The sequence below is a fragment of the Rousettus aegyptiacus genome, unplaced genomic scaffold (genome assembly GCF_014176215.1).
Source record: "Rousettus aegyptiacus isolate mRouAeg1 unplaced genomic scaffold, mRouAeg1.p scaffold_m13_p_2, whole genome shotgun sequence".
Lineage (NCBI taxonomy): Eukaryota > Metazoa > Chordata > Mammalia > Chiroptera > Pteropodidae > Rousettus > Rousettus aegyptiacus.
In genome coordinates, this window is record NW_023416295.1 from 157947950 (window position 1) to 157970365 (window position 22416).

The window sequence follows — 22416 nt, forward strand, 5'->3', positions numbered from 1 at the left end:
TTAATCAAGTGTCTTTCCCTTCAGCTCTCACCCGATTCCCACAGTTGCCCACTGCTCATAGTTTGACAATCCCTAATACTTTCTTTGTTCCTGAGATAGCAAAAATAGTGGAACAAAGTTTTTTTAAAATGTGCTATGGGTGTTTCACGAATTTGTGTACCCTAACCTCAGTTGGATCCCTGAACTGATGCTTATTAGCCCGATTTATTCAATTTCACCTCACCTTCAAAAAAAAAAAAAAAAGATTCCTTACAGTGGCTGTCCCAAAATATCCCTACTTTTTAATTTACCCTAACTACTTGGTTTAAAAATTCTAATTAATAATTTCCTCTGGATAATCATTTCTTCACCTCAAATTATCTTCATCTTTATCTTCACAATCTTCTTTAAGAGTCACATGAAAAATACTGTGAGAGATCTCAGTTTATAGCCTAGCCACTCGCTAGCTGTCTAATCTTAGGCAAGAAATTTAACTTTCTTGAACCTTAGTTTCTTCAATGAGGTATATATCTCATAGAGATTTCATGAGGATGAAATTTCTTTAAGTGAAATTACTTCGGCAAGGTGCATAGCACAGAGGCTGACATCTACTAGACCAACTAACTCTTCCTTCTAAGTCTAAGTCTTCTCAACTAATATTCTAGATCCCATTCCCTCCTTTATCCCCTTAGAAACTACTTTCATTGATTACTTTCTTTGTCACTAAAATCTTAGCTGGCTTCAATCTGGCTTCAAAGCTCAACCACCGACTAACTGTATAACTTTTGGCAAGAGACCTAGCCTCTCATTTTCTGTTTTCTTTTCTGTAAAATGGAAGGAGAACAATATCTAACCTCATAACAGTAGTTGTAAGGATGGAAGGGGACTATGTATGTAAACAGTGTAGTATCTGGTACATGGTTAATTAATTGTGAATTAACTGATTACTTTAATAAATCTTGTATACATGTAGGATCTCTGCTTGCATAATTAATGAATCCAGCCCCCGAGAAACTCACAGTCTTGTTGGGAAAACAAAGGAGTAAACAAAAAAATTTCCAGTAGAGGTCTTTATGGGACTTCTATGCTATGGGATCCAAGAGGAATGGAATAGAGGCTGAGGGAATCACTTAGGGCCCATAAAGGAGGGCTTGTAGACATCTGATGAGTAGGAGTTTACAAGATGAAGAGGAGAAAAAAATGGGCAGTCGCTTATTCCAACCTGGTCTTTAGATACTCTCCCTAATACATTTCTTTTAAATAATTTTTTAAAGTTTAATTGTGGTAAAAAGACATACCATAAGATGTACCATCTTAATCATTTTTTAAGTGTACAGTTCATCCCCATTGCATTATACGTGGAAGCTCTTACTGCTTCCTGAAAACATGAAGCCCTTTCATGCCTCGGTGCCCCTGGCCGTGCCTGCATTGCTTTTCCCCACCTGTCCATCTGGCCCCTGACACGCTTTCTTGTCCCACTCCCTCCTTTATGCTGCCTCTGTTTTTTGTATGTATTTCTATTTTGTGTATATCGTAGTACATCGTTATTATGTGTTTATATGCCTGTCTCCCTTACTACTAAACTCTGAACTCATTGACAGAAGGATATTTATCTTCTTCTTTTTGTTTTCTAGGTCCCAGAACAGTATCTGGTACATAGTAGATGCCCAAATAAGCATTTGTGGAATTGACCTGAAGGACATTTTAGGCTGTGGAAATCATGTGAAAGGGCATGGCCATTTGGGGACTGTGAGAAGTTTAGAGCAGCAGTCCCCAACCTTTTTGGCATCAGGGACCAGTGCTCCTATGAGAATCTAATGCCTGATGATCTGAGGTGGAGCTGAGGCGGTGATGCTAGTGCCGGGGAATAGCTGCAAATACAGATGAGCTTCGCTCTCTCGCCCACCGTTCACCTCCTGCTGTGCAGCCTGGTTCCTAACAGGCCACAGACCGGTATTGGTCCATGGCCTGGGGCTTTGGGATCGCTGGTTTAGAGTGTCTGGAGTAGACATTGAGTAGAAAACAATTGAAGATTGAAGTTTATTACATTTGAGGAGAATGTATAATATGTAACATGAATCTATCGAAGTGCTATGTGAAGATTTTAAAGGAAATCATATAATCCAATATAAATGTCATCATTTTGAGATGAGTAAACCTATAGTTACTTTATCACTCAGTTAAGTCAATTTGGTTATTGACAGCAGATAGGGGGACTAGAAGAAAGATATAGGACCCATATCTAATGTAATATATGATATTCTTCCACCACATTTATATTTTCCTCTAATAGAAAAGTCAAGCCTTTTTAGGATTTGACCCCTCAGTACTACCATAGATTTTAAAACCTACACACATTTCAGGAATGGCCAGAAAAGAATGTGATTCCATTACCTGTGCTAGTGGATTTCTGTCAATGTGATTTTTTACATAATTAAAAGATAAAAATACCATTTGGAGACTATGCAGAACTAGCTCCAGGCAGAAGGCCTTGACACCTTTCATGGCTTACTTTTTCAGACTGCACACTGAGACTTGCCTTGCATACCTATCTTCTGAAGTTTGTGTAACAGACAGTATCTGACACACTTAATCTACATTTCTTATTTTCTTCCAAAATCCAAATATATTTTCTAGTGGCTTGAGGAAAATATAGATGGTTCTGCTTAGATTCTGGTTCAGGTTCTGATTCCCTGACATATATTTCTTATTGATTCTAAAATGTAAACCAAGCACTTACTTTTTGCATATTCATTATGATGAATGTCAAAGTTACAAGTCAATTGGGGTGACATAAATCCTTGACTTCAGCTTTGTCTTTTTCTTGTTAGACATAAAATCCAATAGTAAACATTTGCCCTAAGCTGTTCTTACAACCAATTAATAAAGCAAAATTATTTAAAATGTCATTTTTAATATCTAAATATTGTCACAAGTTTTTTTAAATAGTGCAAATGACTAATTTAAAGTAGGATATTCTGTACTGATTAGTCCTGTTTTAAGAAAATCTGAAATAATAATACAAAACATTCAAAACAGATGAGATAGAGGAAATGGGTATTTTTACAAACGATTTCATGATAGGTTCCCTTCAAATAATGAATTTAGGTAATTGCTAAACGCTATAAATTTTTAATTAAAAATATATGGTTGCAGCAATATGTCTATTATGTGAAGCACTGTCCCTCTATAATGCATTTATAGAAAAGAGGACATTATCCTGCCCTGGAGTATCTTCTACTAGGAAACATAACTGTTAATGAAACAATGGGTGAACACATTTTAAAAATAACCTTGTATATCTGTAAGGCTCTAAAACTAATATTTGTTTTAACCACAAAGGCTGACAATAAATACAGCCGTTTTAAAATTACCTGTAATACCTCTTAGGAAGACAGAAAATAAACAAGGGCAGTATAATAGAATTGGTAAGGGCACAAGCTAACTAGGTGAGTTCAAATTCTGGTTATGAGGTTTATCCCTTACAAGACTTCATAAAATTAATCACCTCAATTCTCAATTTTCTCACCGATGAAGTAAGAAATAATTCCTATGCCATAGGGTTATGTGAGAATTAAATGAGATAGTGTGGCATAATATCAGACATTTAGTGGTACCAAGGGCTCAAAGAATAATTATTATTATTATCTCGATGTAACATATTAGTTTTAAAATGCCCATCTTTCATTCATTCACACCTTCATCAAAGAGTTCTTGAACTTTAATGTTAACAAGAACTATGCTAGGGGCTGAAGATACAAAGATAAATACAGTCACTAACTCTTCACTGAGGGAAGGTAGATATGCAAATAATTACATGGCAGTAAATATTATAAAGATGTAGTCCAGGATGCATGGGTACACAGAGAAAAGAGCAATTACTGGCCCATTGCAGTTATGGGTTGTTTTTAAAGAAAACAGATGATCTAATTGGCCTTCATAATAGGCTGAGATTCCTTGCTTTGCACCTGGGAGGAATTTGGTGGCATATAGCTTTCTTGACTTAGGTAACTCTCCTGTTACATAGTCCTTTCTTTAGTTAAAAAAAAAAAAAATCAATCTTCTATTACTTTCCTCTTGTGGATCAGAGTATGCTGAGATAAAATACCCTAGAATGTAATATAGGACAATAGTAACAGCTGTCAACCTATGTGAACATAATAAGTATGTAACTATGGGTACAAAATGGCCAGGAACATAATGGGAGAGTTATGGCTTCCTTTATTCTGATGGGATTGCTAAAGTCTTTGGTGGCGGAGTCATAGGAAACCATTGCTGCCTTTTTATCTTTATTTCCAGCTTCACTAGAATTCTTGGAGTCTGTGTGGACATCTTTCTCTCAAGAGAGTAATCCATGATGCCAAGCTTGCTGTAGAAACAACCTCTTTTAAATTGCCAGGACTCCTTAGCATTACCTTATGCTGGCTCTAGCTTTTGCTATTCTGTTAGTAAAAGCTACACTGGGAGCAAAATACCCTGAAAGTATTTGCTCCTGATTTAGCTTTTCTAAAAACAGAACTCAAAGTTCAAGGCCCTCATCTGGGAAAGAAGCTGCTCGTCAAGCCCTTTCACCACTGCCCGGTGGCCACTCCTTCAGTGTGCTGCCCAGGCTCCCAACGCTGTTTTCTCCTGAAAAGGCCAAGGCCCTACGGAATTTCTGATAGAGGATTTTTATTGTCAGAGCCATTTCAAAAGCTGCCCAGTTGCCTGTGATGGTTCTTAGACAGACTGAGACATGGAGCTGCAGCTCCAAACAGAAAGGAGACAATATGAACTGTTATTACTATATTAAGTGTGAAGTTGAATGTTAGATAAAACAAAGTCTTCTCTCTTTTTTTGGTACTGTTTTCTCTTTTTCTTTTACTATCAACTATTTTTGCTAGTGGATGAAGGACTATAAAATAATAAAAACTGTAAATGAACTTTACTCCATCAAAGGCAATATGGTTTATCCCTTTGCTATCCTAGAGAATAGTTTTCTATTCATCCTTTAAATGTTATCTGCATCGTGCTCAAAGATAGCTAGTTCCACAATATTCAAGGTCCATGTTAATTTCAAATAAATTTATTACAGAATAAGTCTAATAAGAGAATAATCTATATTAAGACTTGCCTTTCACTTACTGAAATGCAATGTCTCGAGTTATTGTATATTCCACACAAAAGGAGATCCATTTATGAATGAAATCCAGCCATTCTTGCCTCTATTTAATGCTTTAAAAAATAAATGTAAATTTTCTAAGTATATTTACTATCTGTTTTCTATAAACTTTTAAACGAGTAATGCAAATAAATGTAAAAGTCACACCCATTAATTTTAATGCTTCACTATGTGACCACTACTCAGACTCTCAATTTGATTTCTGTATCATTCCTTTTCTGTTTACTAGTTGTAACTGATTCAGTTACAATGTATTCCTGGGTATATCTCAGAGATCTTAGCCAAATAGCCAGTTTTATATTCCTGGGTTGCTACTTCAGTTAAAACTTAAGAAAGTACTTTTGGGTGTACAGACAAACTTTATTATGAGAAGACTTTTTGGTATAATTTTGGAGACTGTATTTTGCTTTGAAGAATTTGATTATATCACACACCATTATTTTTTTTGATGAAGAAAGCCTCCTATTTTCCCAATCTTCTCAGGCACTAGCCATCCAGGAACCAAAGGAGGAATTGGGATCATCTTTAACTTCTTTTTTCTTTGGAGAAATAATTCTTACTTATTCCATCTATCTTAGATCTCTGCTTTGAACTAATGTCACTAGTCTCTGCATGACAGGATACCATAACCTGTCATTGTGTCCTTTTCTTCACAACACCGATTGCAGTTTTTAATTACATATCTACTTGGGTAAATTTATTTATAGTCTGTTTCTATGGGATTAGAGACTCTTATTGCATATACAATGATTATGATAGGCCTGCCATATGGTTGGCACTGAGTAAATCTACGTTGCGTTTTTAAAAAGGAATGAGTTATAGTAACTTAATAAATATTTCTTAATGACTGGCCTTCTAGCCTCCAATGTGACCTCTTTATGATTTTTTTTTTTTTTTGTCCTATCGCTCTCTCTATAGCACACTGTGAAGTCCTAGAAGGTAGGAGCCACATCTTTTCATCTCTGTATCCTCAAAACCTAGGACCATAACTGACCCATTTTAGGGACTTATTCAATCTTGAATGAATGAATGAATGAATGGTGCCTCTCAATAAGCAACAACCAGAAATGATTTTATGTTTTAATAAACCTCCTAAAAGGCTCATATCATTTCTTTTATAGGTTTGTATTATCTTAACACCATAGCATTTGCAATACTAAGATACTAGAAACAAACGAACAAAAAACATAGCAAAACAACAAATCCATAGAAAACTGAAATGGTCAAGTAGAAGAGATTATTCTTAATCTTGTCAGTGCAAGACTGTTCCTTACATGAGTGCAAGACTATTTCCTACATTCACTCAGTCAGATTTTATTATTTATTGTTTGTAATAGAAATTCTTTATTCCAACTCTGTAGGAAACATTTCTCACCTATAAATGCCCCTCACTGGAAGAAAATTTTTTTTTTGTCACATCAATCAATCGGAAATTCCTTTTCTCACTTTCATCCACTTATATCTAATTATAATTCTTTGTTCTAGGGAAGTAAATTATTTTTGCCACTCCTATATCCTCTTACACCTTTTGAGTATGTGTAGAAAGTTATGTTCTCTCTAGGAAGTTTCCTTGTTGACCTGAGAATATTTATCCTTTCTTATATTTATTCATTAGTATCTTTCTTGTTTTGTTGGTCTATCTGGAACACTCTCCAGTTATCTCCATCTTTCTTGTACTAAGATCCCTTAGGATAAATGCAGTTCTTTATATTCAAATTTTACATGGCAATTTATCGGTAAGGAGAGTCTAACTTAAAACCCAAAGTGATACATTTTTTTAAAAATCTAAGTTCTTTAGAAATCATTTTTGGCTCTACATGTCTGTTTATTTCCACTTTTGTTAATTCATTTTATTTCATCAACTAGGTCACAATGTGGAATCAAGTTCTTAGGATCTTTGGATCAAAGTCTTTGGGGTCAAACAAACCTGGATTTTAATCTCAGCCCTGCCTCTGACCAGCTGCATAAACTTGGACAAAATACATAATTAAGTATAATTTAAGCCTTAGTGTCCTCATTAATGAGTTAATACCTAACTCATAAAAATTGCTAAGTGGGAAAACTTATGTAAATTGCCGAGTACAATGTCTGGCCCATAGTAACCACTCAACAAACACTATTCTCTTTTTTATATCCCATCTAATTTTGTACAGACTTTCTGAGGATTTCAATATTTTATAATGATTTGCTTGATTATTTAATGCTTGTCCTCACCAAATGCAGAATGACATATTGTTTATTTATTCAGCAAATTGCACTTTCTGTTTGGGAAACATTTTAGAGAATTTCATGACCTCTCCTACTTCTCTTCTCCAGTTTGATCGACTTTTATTATTCATAAACTCATAATATTTCTCCTTTTTGGATGAATTTTAATATACATTATTAATCTATCTAAAGGATAGTCCTACTATGATATATTATGACATATGTGTTTTCTCTATTTTTTTTTTTTTTTTTTTACTTCTTAACCCTCTGGTTTTATACACTAGATTTTTTTAAAAACTGAGATTAAAGTTTCCCAACTATTATTGCCAAGTTACTGGTTCTATTTAAAAGTTTGCTTTTCAAAAACAGTTACTTCATATTGATTCTATGCTGGAATCATTCACAGTTACTTTCAATATAAAACAAAGATGTCTATGTTGTTTATATAACATAAAATGACCTCATGAGGCTCTTCTAAAACTACAATTTGAAAGAAAAAGCCCACTAAGCTACTGCTGAAAGAATTGTCAATGACTTTTGGGAACAAATACTTTTCTGAGATAGACCAGAACACAGATACAGAATGAAAAATGGAAGATGCTTATGGGTTCCTAAATGTGTCACTGTGGTAAGGTATTCTGGATTTAATTAATTTAAAATTTTTACTTCTAATACAATTTGAAGGGAAAGAATAACCATTCCAGAGGTAGAATGAAAAAATTGTTAAAGAGAGGTGCAAGCAAACAGACAAACAGCATCATGAGAAAGTGATATTTGAGCAGACTGTGATGGATGGAAAGGTAGTCTGCCTCAAGATAGTCACCCACTCAAAGCACTTGAATTTCCATCAGTTGAATAGTTCTCACCTAAGCCAGCAGGAAGAAAAAAGGCAACAACAAGAAGAAAAAAGATTTGGATGGATAATAGAACTCTTTCTTTACAGAGATAGCTGGCTAGTTAGGGTAACAGTAACCAAGTAACCAGATAATATTCTGGGTAAACACTTGGTTTGGGTTTTAGAGCAGAGGGACCAAGTTTATTTTTATTCATTCTCTGCTAAAAGGCAATTGACTACATTTATTTTGGCCCACCAGGGAGGAAGGAAGGGCATGTCAGTTTTTTTCAAGAGGTTGTTTACTTTGACAGGGAATGAATTCTGCTTTTTTTTTTTTCCATTTGCTCATTTTTTTTTTTTAATATGGAGAGACTATGCAATAGTTAAAAATATGTCTTGACATAAAGTCAGTAAACTTACTACCTGGTGGCTATTTCCTTAAAACAGCTAATTCTGCTCTACAAAGCATTTTCTTTAAAAATCTGTTTCAAACCATATGTTTTACTAAAGTAAGGGAAATTTTGTACAGAAAATTTCATGTCATAGAATAGCTGTTAATACTCCATACCAATTCCATGCCAATTTTCCATCGTCTAACATTTAATGTATCCTTTGGTGCTAAAAGGAGTGGGGAAGGGAAGGGGGACTTCATGAAGAACAGGATTCAATAATTATTTAAATCAAACACAATGACATACTTATAGTATTGTAATGTTATGTTCTGAAATATGTAAGTCAATTGTCAATGTAATAGTAAACTAATTTTATTATAAAGTCCAGTCACATTATAATAATTGACTTCAAAGAATGAGATGTTTATAGTAAATAAATTTATATACTATGACTAAAAGGGCATTCTACCCATAGAATTGCTAGGTATTTATTTTGAAACTGATAGGTGAAAAACATACATCATAGAATTCTGCCAGAACTATTTTGGAGAAAAGCAGAAGTTCTAAGTTAGACATTAATAAGTGGGAGAAGATAATTGACATGAATGCTTACCAGCATTCGTATCTATCATCGTGTCAGGAAAAACATGTCTAGCCAGAGTTTTAGTAATCCTTTAGGATTTTCTGTCAGAGATAACGGCTAATTCACAGAGCAGATTAAGTTATAGATGATTATTAGCTCAGAATCTTTCATCCGAAGATGAAAGGGAATGCATACGTAGTCGTTCTTAAGTGCTGGCTAGGAGACCAACAGGCTGAATCAGGATCACCAATGGTGCTTTAACAAAACACGGATTTCTGTCCCCATCCCTGTTGGAGATTCTGATTCAGAAGCTCAGGAGCAGGGCTCTGAGATTTCACATTTTCAGTAAGTGTTCCTAGCTGATTCTAATCCACATATAGGTTTGACTAAAAGGAGAAGTGCTTGTATCAGACACGGGGGTCGTGAAGGTGGAGGCAAGACTGTTCAAAAAAGAGAAACCATTGCACTTTTGGTTTAGAGTCTTTTCTGAGTCACTGACTTTCTGATTAAAAACAATGATCTGGTAGCTTGAAGCTGGCCATGGTGGAAGTATTGAAACCGCAGAATGCTACACAAATCAGAGCTTTGTTTTCACCCTAGAAAGCCAGCATGCCACTGCATAGTAGGGTTATTCTTACATTTATAATATGCCTGCCATAGGAAAATCTACTTAGGTTACGGGATACCAAAGACACGTTAGTGACTTTAGAGATTTCAAATGAGTTACTCTAAAAGAGACTCTTCTTTTAGAACAGAGACAGTATTCCTCAAAGTATCTCAGTACACAGTGATAATTATATTTTCCATTATTTCTATACCTTTGTGACTAGCAACTTCGAGCTTCCATTTCTGCTCTCAACCCTAGATTCAGCTGGAGAGATTTCACATTGTCCCTCGTGTTCGCAGACCTTAAACACACTGTCCTTTTATAATTCTTTTTCTGAGCTGTAGAAATAAATTCAGTTACAATGATCTCCAGTAGTCTTAAAAAAACAAACAACATCTTTGGAAACCTCAAGTGATTTCTTGGCAATGGACATGTGTAGTTGATTGTTTGGGTCCCACAGCTGACTCTGTTTACATTTGAAATAAAGAGGAAGTGAGAACTGAGAGATGATTTAATTGCTCACAGGAATATATCTGTTGGCTAGTAGATTTGGTTTATGGCCCTTTTTATTCATGTTTGATGAATTCGTGACCATCAATTAAGTGTACACATAAGTACCATAGCATTTAGCATAGTGCTTATCAGGAAAGTGGGAGGGAAAATATAGCTTGGACCATGAAAGGGGTCAACAAATCTTTGGCTTATTTGGCCAGGAGCTAGCTATCTAATGGGGAAGAGTCCCAAGATTAGTGTCACCAATATTTATTGAATGAATTAATATGCTCAGATTAATGTTCTATTAAATGTGTAGTAGATTGAATAACATCGATTCATTCCATTTTATAGATGAATTCAAAGGCAACAAAGGCAACCATTGATTAAAAATCAAAACACACTTTCTGTTTTAGCACTTTTAGAGGAAAAAAATAAAAACATGCACCAAAAAAGTATCAGAGGCATCTCATCAAGGAGATTCCTTCACTCCACCCCCACACTCTCCCTAAGGCACTCAGCATATCTCTTTCATTACACTTGCCTCTTATAGTGACGATGATAATAGTACCTATATGGAAGTGCTTTTGTGAAAGTTAAATGAATTAATATATATATTAGCCCTTTGATCAGTGAACAGAGAAGAGTAGGCACTCAAAAAATGCCAGCGATTACTATTATATCATTACCATCACCACGATGTATTAAAATGACCTGCTATTGCACATTTCTCTTAGAGCATAAGATCTTGCAGGGAAGACCTTTTTATCTTTACAGACTAGTCCTTACTGAAGTTCCTGGCTCAGAAAAGTCACTCAATAAATGCCTCCTGAGCTAAACTGAGCTATCATTTATACACTTCAAGTAAATTCTGTCTGGGCTGCTGCTTCAGGTGTTCAATGATTCCATCTCCTGAGAAGACATTAACTAGGAAAGAAAGAAGATAAGTGCTTTCGTATATCACCACTGGCAGTCCAACAGACTGTAGGTTGCCTGGGCTTAGTTAACATTATGTTTGTATTTATTTCAAAATGTTTATCATTTCCTTGATATACAGTTTTAGGCTCTAGGTCTTGGAAATGAGGAACAAATAAACGGAAGGAATCCTTTAGGATATGTACTCCCAAGTGAAGTCTTCACATAGCAGCATTTTCCAGTGTGTTCTATAGAACACTGATCCCACAAGATGCTATGTAAGAAAAGCATTTTCTGGCTACATTTGAGAGACATACGTCAAAGCTCTATAGGAGGCTTATAATGAACATTAGCGTACGAAAGTCTCTGAGAAATCCTGAAGCAAAGAAACCTTTGATTAAGTCACCACTTCCTAAATTTTCAGGCCATAGAAAAATTTCCTTTTATCCTAATACCTATTAAACAGCCCATGAAATTAGTATTCCATGGATCAAACCTTGGAAAGTGTTGTACTGTAGAAACACATTTGTCCAGATTTCCATTTTTTTCTCATTAAATCTTTATGTAATTAATCTAAAAAATTTTAAGTCTGTATGCACACAGGTAGAGATGCAAATCTTAGTTAATTGGGATGCTCAGGGAATAGTAGAATGTTGGGCTAATTTTTAAAAACTAACCTTAGAGTAAATGGTAAAAAGCACTTAATTCTTGCTGAAAAGTGTTCAAACTTTAATATGATACAATTACCTGGGAATTTTGTTAAAGTGCATATTTGATTCAGTAGGTTTTGGTGAGATTAGAAGTTCAGCATTTTCTAATCAAATGATGGAATTGGTCTCTGGACCACACACTGAGTAACAGGTTACTTTTCTGCCTTGGTGAGCACAGTAGAATAAATATAATAAAATTGTTATTTTGAATAACATTGTACATGTTGTTGATGGAACCACATACTGGGATACTTTAAATTTTTTAAAATATCAACTTGTTTACTTGATACTACCTTCCTCATAAAAGTAAAGTGGGAACTAATGAGGAGAAAAGTTATGGCTATAGCAACATCTCTATCAGCACCTAGTACGAAATCTGGTTCACTATGGGTACTTGATAAATGTTAAGTATATTAACCTACTTGTCATAAATTTTATTATCAGAATTAATGACTTTAGAGGTGATATAGGGACATGTCTTCCAAGGAGAGAGTTAATGATATGAAAATATTACTAAATAGTGAAAATGTTGCCAATTAAATAATGTATTATAGAGAGTAGTTAGGTAGAAAGAAGAATTAGATGTGCTAATAAGTGTTGGGATCTACCCCTGGCTCAGAAAAGGAAAGAGAAGGACCAGAAGCTGTCAGTAAGGAAAACCATGCTAGGGAAGTGAATGGACACAGGCGTCTTTGTCTCAGACATATGCTGGAATAGTCATAAAGTGAATGGAGATAGCTCCTCCTCGGGTGGTCTACCCAGTGGGTCAGGGGGCTGTCTGTAGAAAGAAAGAAGAAAATATACATCTTCCCTACCAAGCCAACTGCCTCCTACAAGTTATGGTAAAAGGACTAAATTGGCATCAGTTATTTTTATAATCCCCTACTTGGTGCATGTATTTGTTAACTAGAGGAGATTAGCAACATGACTGATTATTAGTAGTTTCTAACTTCAAGTCTGAGTACACACAGGAGTAGGAGTAAAATAAAACTCTCTGAGAAATATTATGACAAATCTAAATTTTGGGCTCACTGTTGAAAGTGAGCTGTGCCATAATTTAAGAGAGAAAGCTTGTAACAAATAAGCCCATTCAAATTTTAATGTAGCTATTTCCTGCCCATTGTTAAAAAAATATGTATCTTTCAAGAGCAATAGAATTTTTCTTTTAAATTAAAAAACACAAGATTTTAAATGATTGTTTCCTGTTGTATTGCTCCTTTCCTGTCACTGTTTTGAGCTAGAACATGGGATACTTGATAGGGATAGGAAGGGCATGATCATCAATCTCCATTAACAGTCTTGAGTGGTTTTTGTCCTCTAATAATTTCTGAGTTGATGGACATGTAAATACTCATGTAATTAGATGAGCTATTTAGCCACATTGGATATTTAGGCTCTACATGAAACCTTCATAGTCACGTGTTTCAGATAATTGGACGGATGCTTAAAAATTCTGTTCTTTTTCCAAATAAACTTCTTGAAGTTATGCCAAAAAGCATAATCTATTCTATGTGAATAGTATTTTGAAGGAGAGTAGGGAATTATTGTTATGTTCTAACTATGTTTATGATACAGGGATATATTAGAGCGGTGTCAACCAAACTGCATTCATACTGAAACCAAAACAGGTGTTCAAGTTCACTCTAGAGATGAAAGCTAGAATGATCCAAGTGTAGGTAACCACTCTCAATTTCATCAGTTTGAGTCCATTTATTGTCTACGTTTTATTGATATATTTAGTCTTCAGATAATTTTAAATATATCTCCCTTTTCATCATTCTTTCTTCTATTAGTCATCTTGTTTTCCAAAATGTGGTGCTACGGGAAATAATTTTATTTCATGAAGAGTGAGAAAGGGAAATTACTTTTATTAGTATTGCACTGTTTTCACCTAACAAGCAGAAAATTCTTGCCTGTTGTCAGTGAAGAAATTGACTGATGTGTGAGATTTATCGTCTGAAATTTCACTACCCCTCTCCCTTGGGCCAGGAAATGGAGGATGGAAAGATTCACCTCTTTTGTACAAATCCTCCTTTCTCCCAGGAAGCATAAGTTTACTTACTTTTGCAAGCATCTGGAGCAGAGAAGGGTCTCCGGAGGTCCCGATAGAAGCCTGGCTTACATCGCTGGCAATGCGGACCTTCCGTGTTGTGCTGACAGTCATTGCAGACACCACCAGTGCGATTCCCTGAGGCCTCCCACACATTAATGTCGAAGTGACAGGCATCGGCATGCCCATTGCACTTGCAGGCTGGAAGAAAAGAAGCATGAAAGGAAAAGAAATAATCGAAAATAAAGTGGCAGGTTTTCTAACATTCAAACTGTTAAAAAGAGGGTAAGTTGTCGGTAATGTTTTAAATTTTTAGTTTTTTTGAATAATGCACATTTTCACAGTACACAAGAATCAGAACAATTTAAAAGTATACACCGAGAACTCTAGACTCCCATCTCTTTTTTTTAAGTTTTTTTTTTTTTTTTGGTATCTGTATTCTTCTAGTGTTTTTTTTAGATTTTTTTTTTTAGATGTAATTGATATATTATAGTTTTAATTTAAAAAGTTTTGGGATATGCCTAAAAGCCAACAAAGTATAGTTTTGTCTTAGGCAGCGATAGTACAGTTACCTTAGCAAATAGAGTTGAAATTTATTTTGGAAAGCCTATTTGAGTGGTCATCATTTTTTTTCTCTCTTTAATGGTAATATATCATCATGTCCATTCCTGCTCCTTCCCAAGAACCACTGTCATCACTGTGGGTCCCATGACCTTGCTTTAAAAAGCTAGATTGTCAGGCATTATCTAAAAATGACAATTCATATTGCAGATACAGGCCTGAATTCATGCTCACCAGTGAACCCGGGAGGAATGAGTAAGTTGGCAGGTAGATTGACTTACCTTTCTATTTATCAGCTCTTGTACCAGGTCGTCTCCTACAGAAGCCTCAAATTTCTTGTAGAAGAAGCCAGCAGTGTTTCTTATGTAATAATTTCTCAAAGGCATTTCTAAGATGATCAGTCAATAGGGCCAGGTGACAAATCTCTGTGTTCTATATGTATTAGATAGGCACATGGTTTCTTTGGAAAGGGCCAGAATGGCATTCTAGGAATTTAGGAGAAATTCTTTAGATTCTCTTGATGAGTGATTTAGAATAAGAACCCAGACTTTTTCCTGGAGGTAAACTGTATTTAAAAATGTTTGTGCTATTGTTTTTCATTGTTTCCTTGATATGTTATGATAATTTGATGATTCATAATCTTTAAAAAATACAAGATAATTTAAGATTTATGCTTGGAGGAAATCCTTTACATTTCCTAGAAACTAAAAGAAATCAGTTATGATTTCAAATTATGTATGAGAAGAGACTTCTCACAACTTTACCCACAGTACCTGCCTTTAAAACCTGGTAAAATTGAAGTCTTTGAGTGTTAACATTGTTATGGGCATGTGTGTTTCTCTGAACATTTTGAATCGAAAAAAAAAAAAGAAAGGTTCATATTCCCATATTTTTACTTTCCTGTTTCATCATCTCAAACCTCAAACCTGAAGTTAGCCCTGGTAATGCAGTCTCCTTCTTGACTAACTGGATTAATTTCAAATCTAATTTGTCATTTTAAGTAAAGCAAAAAGAAAGGTACGATGGTATTATAGAAAAAATAAAACATTTAATTTGGAGTCTGAGGATTTGGGATCAAGTCCTGACTATTATTTATTAATTTTGGCAATTTACTTAACCCCGCTAAGCCTTAGTTTCCTGAGCTCTAAAATGGGATTAACACCATCTGCTTTATAGGGTTGTTTTGAGAAATGAGCTCAACATAGCTACTTTCATGATTCTGATTTATTATCTCAGCCATGAGAGTAATTGTACACCACAATCCTCAGTTGTTCTTGTGTCTCGCCATATTTTTATGAAGTCAAATTTTCAAGGAAGGTGCTTAGGTCCTGCAAAGTGGCCAAGCAAATAGGCAACGCGTTCTTGGCAAAACAGACATATTGGCAAATTTGCAAGCAGTTAAATGTTTCCCATGATTGAGGTCATAGTGGGCAGAGATATGGGCACTGTTTGTGTAGGTTACAGCATCTGTCACCCACTACTTCATGTTTCCAGAGATGACAAGGAGTCCACAGCTTAGTTTACAAAGACAGCTTTGAGTCTTGTGGACTTGGTACTTACTTCTGCACTCTTTAGGAGATCCCGTTTTGCCATCAGCTGCCTCCCAGGGGCGGTCATTGTATAACGGTGCACAATGTTGGCAGTGGGTGCCTGCTGTGTTGTGTTTACACATGCACTTCCCATGGACCTGCAAACAAAAATAAGTAAGAACTGTGAGAACAAACGATGCTAGGAAAGAACATTCTTCCCACAATCTCCTCTCACTGGTTGGGTTTAGCCATATGACACCCGTTCACCTATTTTTATTTAGGCTTTAAAATATTTTTTATATATTTAAATTGTATAATCAATATCTTTATAGCTAACTATTTGTATATGTCTTTAATTATTTATTTGGAATGTGTTTTTTGGAAGTAAAATTAAAGTCAAAATACATATATGTTTAAGGCTTTGAATTTATTTTTTCATAATGACTGGGAATTTTCTTTTAATTCCACAGTTTGGAGTAGTTAAGGGTTCATTAAAACAGTATTTCTCAAGGGAAGAATCCTTGGGTAGAATTCTCTGGGATCTGAAGTTTATGAGAATTTTAATTTTTTTTGTTAACTCACTGAATTTCTAAAAATTAATATTTTGAATCATCTTGAATACTTCCTAGTAACTAAGCATAGCCATGAATTCTAGTACCAAGATGCATTTATTGATACATAATGTCATGATTAGACAAATAAAGTTTTGAACAGTAGCTCAGACTTCTCAAATTATCTAGGTCCCCAAATTTGTATGTACGAGGTGGTTTTTTTTCACTTGAGAAAAATAAAAGGTAAGTCAGCATAAGGGTTATAAATTATATCAACCAGTCAACAAATATTTAACGAATATCTACAAGGGAGAGTCTCTATGTTAGGCATTATTTGGTACACAGAGCATTACAAAATATAATTTCTGTCTTTAAGAAACGTATAATGTAGCTGAAAGAAAAGATTTACATAGAAAAAGATTACAGATAAGCTAGACAATAAATAAATACCTAGAAAACAAAATAATGCTGGAATTTAAAAGATACAGAAACCACCATAGGTTGGTGGTTCTGGAGGGCTTTATGAGAAGGGTTATGTTTTGAGCTCATCCTTGAAGATGCACAATATTTCTGACAAACAGAAGGGAAGAAAGTTTCCAGGAAGAGGAAATAAAACCAACCAAGATGTGGTGCTAGGAGGATAGGGAAAATCTAAGCTATTTTGGCCAAAATTAAAATGAGTCCCGAGAGTTCAATGAATCTGGAAATAGTTACACTAATATACTGATGTACTATTGCTTGACACTCCAGGAGTTGTGCTGTTTTACCCAAGAGCCCCTTTCTCTTTTAATTCTCTTAGTATACATGTCTTTGGTTCCACTTGTGGAGGCACTCTGGATATAGTATATGCATTATCCAAGTGTGTTATATAATGACTATGGACCTTAGACTCACACACATTCAAGTGCAAAAATTATATAGGGCTTGGGTATTACAGGCTATTTGTGAGTAAACCACATGAGGCCTAAGAGTTATAATCTGGAAAATTTAATAAATGATGATTTTGGTGTCCATCTTGCTTTTAAATTTCATTTCTGTGTATGGTGAAGTTTTTGTGCGTAATGAAAGTTAGTTGTTGCTGTCCTTTTAGCTTTTAGGAATTAGTAAGGATGCAGCTTTTTTTTTTTTTTTTTTAAGAGGGTCGAATTAGCTTCTTAGAGTACCATGATGATGCAGAAAGTTTTGTTGATTCTCCTTGTAGAAATTCAGTTGTTATACATTCATTTTATTGGTTTAGGTCTTAGAGTATGTAAGTGTGAGCTGAGTTATAGTTACATATTTTCTTGGGCTTCTCTTTGTGACTATCTTTGTTAGGAGCTCTTTATATATAAAGTTGTGTGTACTATACATGTTCATTCACACATCCAAGCAAGCTCTAAAGACAAGTTTGCACTTAAATTTGGAGATCTGCAGAAATTCAATTTCTACTGCTCTTTAAGAGTGAGGTCTTTTTATCTTAATTCCTGGATATCTGATTTTTCATGTATTTCTATAGAAATGCTCCAGTGCTACTGCTTTTATTAAATATTTTAAATTCAACATTCCTTATCATCATGAGAAAAATAGAAACTCTTTATCAAATAACTTCTGCATGATAACTTTCTTTAAAAAGGTTCCCAGTATAAACTTTGTTTGCTTGTACTAGATGCTGATTTCAAACAAAATGGAGTCTTTGGAAAAACCGATTAAGTAAAATCTTCCAAAGTTGAAGAGTTTAGTGAGGTGAAGTTATACTTGTATAGCTGACAGAGCTTGGTAGCATAATGAAGAGTAGTAGGGAAAGCAGTTTTGTAATTGTCTAAATTTTTTACCCTATAAAAATAAAACATATGCAAAACACCAGGATATGAATATTTGATGAAATTATATTCAGAGTTCTTAGAATAAACTATCCCTAATCCGTCACTGCTGTTAAGGGGATTGTATAGAGTACTATCTGAGGAGGATATTTGAAAAAGTGTTAAGAAGTATAAGGCAAATAAGGTAGAGATCAAGGTCAATATATTCTGTCTAAAACTTCTAAGTCTCTAGTCCCTGAGGGCTATGTCTTGAAGAATACATGGGATTTTTCCTTAGGAAGCAAAGACAAGAAGATAAGAACCCGAAAGGAATATTCTGGGAATAGTCAATAAATAAGAGGACATGTGTTAGAGAGGTAGGTTCTATCTAGATCATGGAACACATAAAATATCAGTTTAAAGATGCTGTGATTTATCCTGTAACTACCAAAGACCTACTGAAGATTTTTGAGTAAGGAAATGATCAAAAGGTATATTTAATACTTTTCTTCTCTTTAAAAAAATTTCTTTCTACCTTACTCCTATCTTGTCTGTTATGCTCTTTCTTCTTCTTCCTCCTTTACTATCATTCATACATATATATACTTTTTATTTTTTACCATGGTTTATGCTTTCCAACAGCCAACAGTACCCACATATATCTTCTGATGATGTTCAGAATTTTAAAAGGTTGTTAATTCTTATTTATCACCTTTTTTCTTCCTTTTTACTTTTTAACAACCATTTATAGAGTACTATATAAAGATAAATGCTGCAAAGTAGAGTAGTTTTCTTTAGAGGAACTAAACTATCATTATAGGTCAGTTTATCAGGCGTGGTCTTGGAATGCCCAAGGTTTATAGGTAATTTCACCCAATTCACAGGGTAGCCCAGTCCCACAAATCTCAGGCCTCAAGAGGCCACAGACATTTAGGGAAACCTCATGAAACATTCACATGTATCACGAGATAATGTGGATAGGTCAATTCCCTCTGGAGTAAGGATTTCAGAGTATTCCCTTGTTCCCACATGCCGAGAATTGAGACGAACCTCCCAGGGTCTGAAAGATGCCAGCCCAGTAAATTTTTCTGCACACAGAAAAATTCAAGGGGCTGTCATTTTGAGTATTACCAAAAATAGCTGTAAATCATTACCTAAATCATTTGAAACAAGAAATCCTTCCTCAGCGATACAACTGTTACTGTTCAAGCTTGAAAGGTCACCCACTATTTGATGCTCGTAAAAAATGTGCAAGTAAAACTAGGTCTTCGTTGAAAAAAAAAACAAACAGAAAAAAGAAAGAGTAACAAGTTAAACATAGTTCTTATTTGGTACACAAACATGAACTAGATAAAGAACAGGAAAATGGGATTATGTACTTAAAGCTTAGTCAAAGAAGAGTGGTGTCTGGCTGTCTAACTGAAAAATGAGAAATCTACTTTAACAAGTTTATAACTCCTAATTATCTGAAAGGTACACCTTGTCATTTTGGATATTTGATGAGTTTCATAACCTCTTCTATTATAACAAGAGTACTTTATTCCGTTGGTGTTAAAAATTTTCCTACCTATATCTGATATTATTTATTTGTTACTAATATTAACCTAACTGTAAGTCATTTTTAGCACATTTATTTTACAAGGATGGATTCATACAAACTGAGCCAGTAATTTAAGGAATTATTGAAACTCGTTAATAGCTGCACAGTTTGGTGACAAATATATATTAGAACCAAATAGACACAGAAAATACCATTTCTTTATATATGAGGTAACTGATGTAGAAATCTAGGTGGGGGACAAAGTGAGGAAATTATCATTTTTTGGATCCATCATTGGAAGATATGTAAGTCTCACCTAGAAAAACTGCTTGTTAATTTTTCCTTTTGAAGGGTAGAAGGACTTCTAGTAGTTAGCAGTCATGGAGCTGAGGAAATTGGCTATGGCAAGAGGTTGTGAGAATCTGGGCAACGTCAGGTATATGGGTTGGACAATCATTTACCAAGATGTAGAATATTCAAACATTAGATGGAAGATTGGCTTAGACAACTTCTAGTCTCAAGGCTCTATTATTTTAAGGTTTTCTCTGAGCTGCCAGAGAAGACTTAAATATGTCTGGGTCCTATCACCATTTCACCAATGCAGAACATTTCCAGATTATTTAAATATTAAACAAGAAAGAGCTAGGAGAATATCTTGTCTTTCTTCCAGGTACTATTTTTGACACAAATGAAAAAAGTAAATATTGATAGTCTCTGAAGATAGACTTTCATTTGTCAATACTGACTATACCTAAACTGAGTTCTGCTCTCTCTGGTTTTTCTCCTACAGTTTTCCTCCTCCTATACTGCATTTTTCCCCATTGTTTGTGACTAAAGAAATCATAGATTAAGTATCATTCTAGCTTCTGCCTTCACAAATAAAGGTATTTTTAATCAACTAGTGATGTTGTATTACAGACATTTACCATAATGGAATTCCCAAAGCAAAAAATCAGTCTGGTTAATGCTTTGGAAGAGGCACATTAATTGAATTCTTTTAGGAATATGTGATAAAATTTGCTTCCCAACTGCTTTCCAAGAAAGAAACAACTGTTATTCATGTCTGACTAAAAATTATAATGAAAGTTAGTGGAGTTTTAACAGCTAAGTATTCAGAAAGTCTTGAATTTCATAAATTAATTTCCTTGTGCTACTGTGCCATTATTATTTATATATACGTGATTTTATTTTCATTATTTACCATTCGACTTTGGATTTCCATGGAAAATGAATCTTCTTTCATTCTGTCATTGGAACTTTAAAAAATGTTTGTGAAGAGAGGATGCAAACAGTGCCTGTTCTACGAACCAAAGAAAAATGGTCACTTAAAGGCAGCTGCAGCAATTCACAGACCTCCATTTAGCTATGACAAATGATTTAGAAGTGGAACAAAGCTATGCAGCAATTTAAGACAAAATTTGAGGGCAAGAGCTGATTAATTTCTAAAGAGATAGTATATCCCTTTTAGAGAAAAGGATTAACTTTTAAAAGAATGAGCTTCTTATGCATGAAAAGAGATAAATTCTAATAACAGGCTAGCCTGTTAGAACCTGCTCCTCTTATACGGGACAAAAACATGCACAATACTACAGCACAAACCTTTGAATAGAAAGCATTGTGAGGAAAACATGTCTTTTCATTAATGGATAAAATATTCCTTTTCTCCAGTGAAGGTTTGCATGTTTCAATTTAACAGAAGAAGAGGGAGTTCTATTGTGAATATGAAGCATAATAATTGAGTTTGATGGAAAAGGGGGCTTGAAACATACTGTCAGAATGGGGCAAAATAGGTTGAAGTCTGAGTATTCCAAACCCTTGCCCAATAGCATATATAGCAAGAATGCAAGCAATTGAAAAGCTCTACAATCTATTCATGGGTCTGTACTTGAATACTACAGAAAACAGCTCTTGTCAGAAAGCATGGGAAATATAATAAAGATAAATATGGAGCAGAAGCAATTATGATTAAAGAATGAAAATTTGGCAGTACTTTGAGACTTCTCCCTTCTCAGCTAGTCAGTTGCCTGAAATTCTTCCTGTAGAGATTCATTCCTTTGGCTCCTCGACGGTGTTTTAGGTCCAGGAGCTCTCTGCAAGAATGCACTTACATTCAGAATGGGAAAATCCTTCAATTTCATATCAGGAACAAATATATCAACAGATATTATTGCCATCTGTTCTTAACCATAGAACTGGACTCAGAGTTGCCTAGAAGAGGAAGTGACTTCCTGATGGAGAAAAAAGAAATGTCTGAAGGGGAGAGGGAACGAGCCAAAGAAAAACTGTACCTACTTCACTATGTTGCCAAGAACCTTGCTCTGGCTGACAGAGCTGGAAAATAAGCATGAATGGAGCCAATGCAAATTTCACAAGAAACCTTTAGTACGCTGTATGGTAATCATGTGTTTATCTGCCTTTCTCCACTAAGCCCTTGTATAAAAGAAACAGTGGCTTAAATTTCTCTGAATCATAATATAGGTTTTCAACAAATATATGTTACTATTTTTAATTCATCCAATATATAT

The 22416-nt window shown here is 34.7% G+C and overlaps 1 protein-coding gene across 1 annotated transcript in view; it reads right to left on the reverse strand.

The window, feature by feature from the left end:
- Positions 1-22416, reverse strand: part of NTN4 (netrin 4) — a 92886-nt gene that overhangs the window by 15421 nt on the left and 55049 nt on the right. Inside the window, exons 4-5 of the mRNA XM_036237250.1 lie at positions 16054-16180; positions 13945-14133 (exon numbers count right to left, since the gene is read on the reverse strand). Of these exons, the coding sequence (XP_036093143.1) occupies positions 13945-14133; positions 16054-16180 (316 nt within the window). The remainder of the gene's footprint in view (positions 1-13944; positions 14134-16053; positions 16181-22416) is intronic.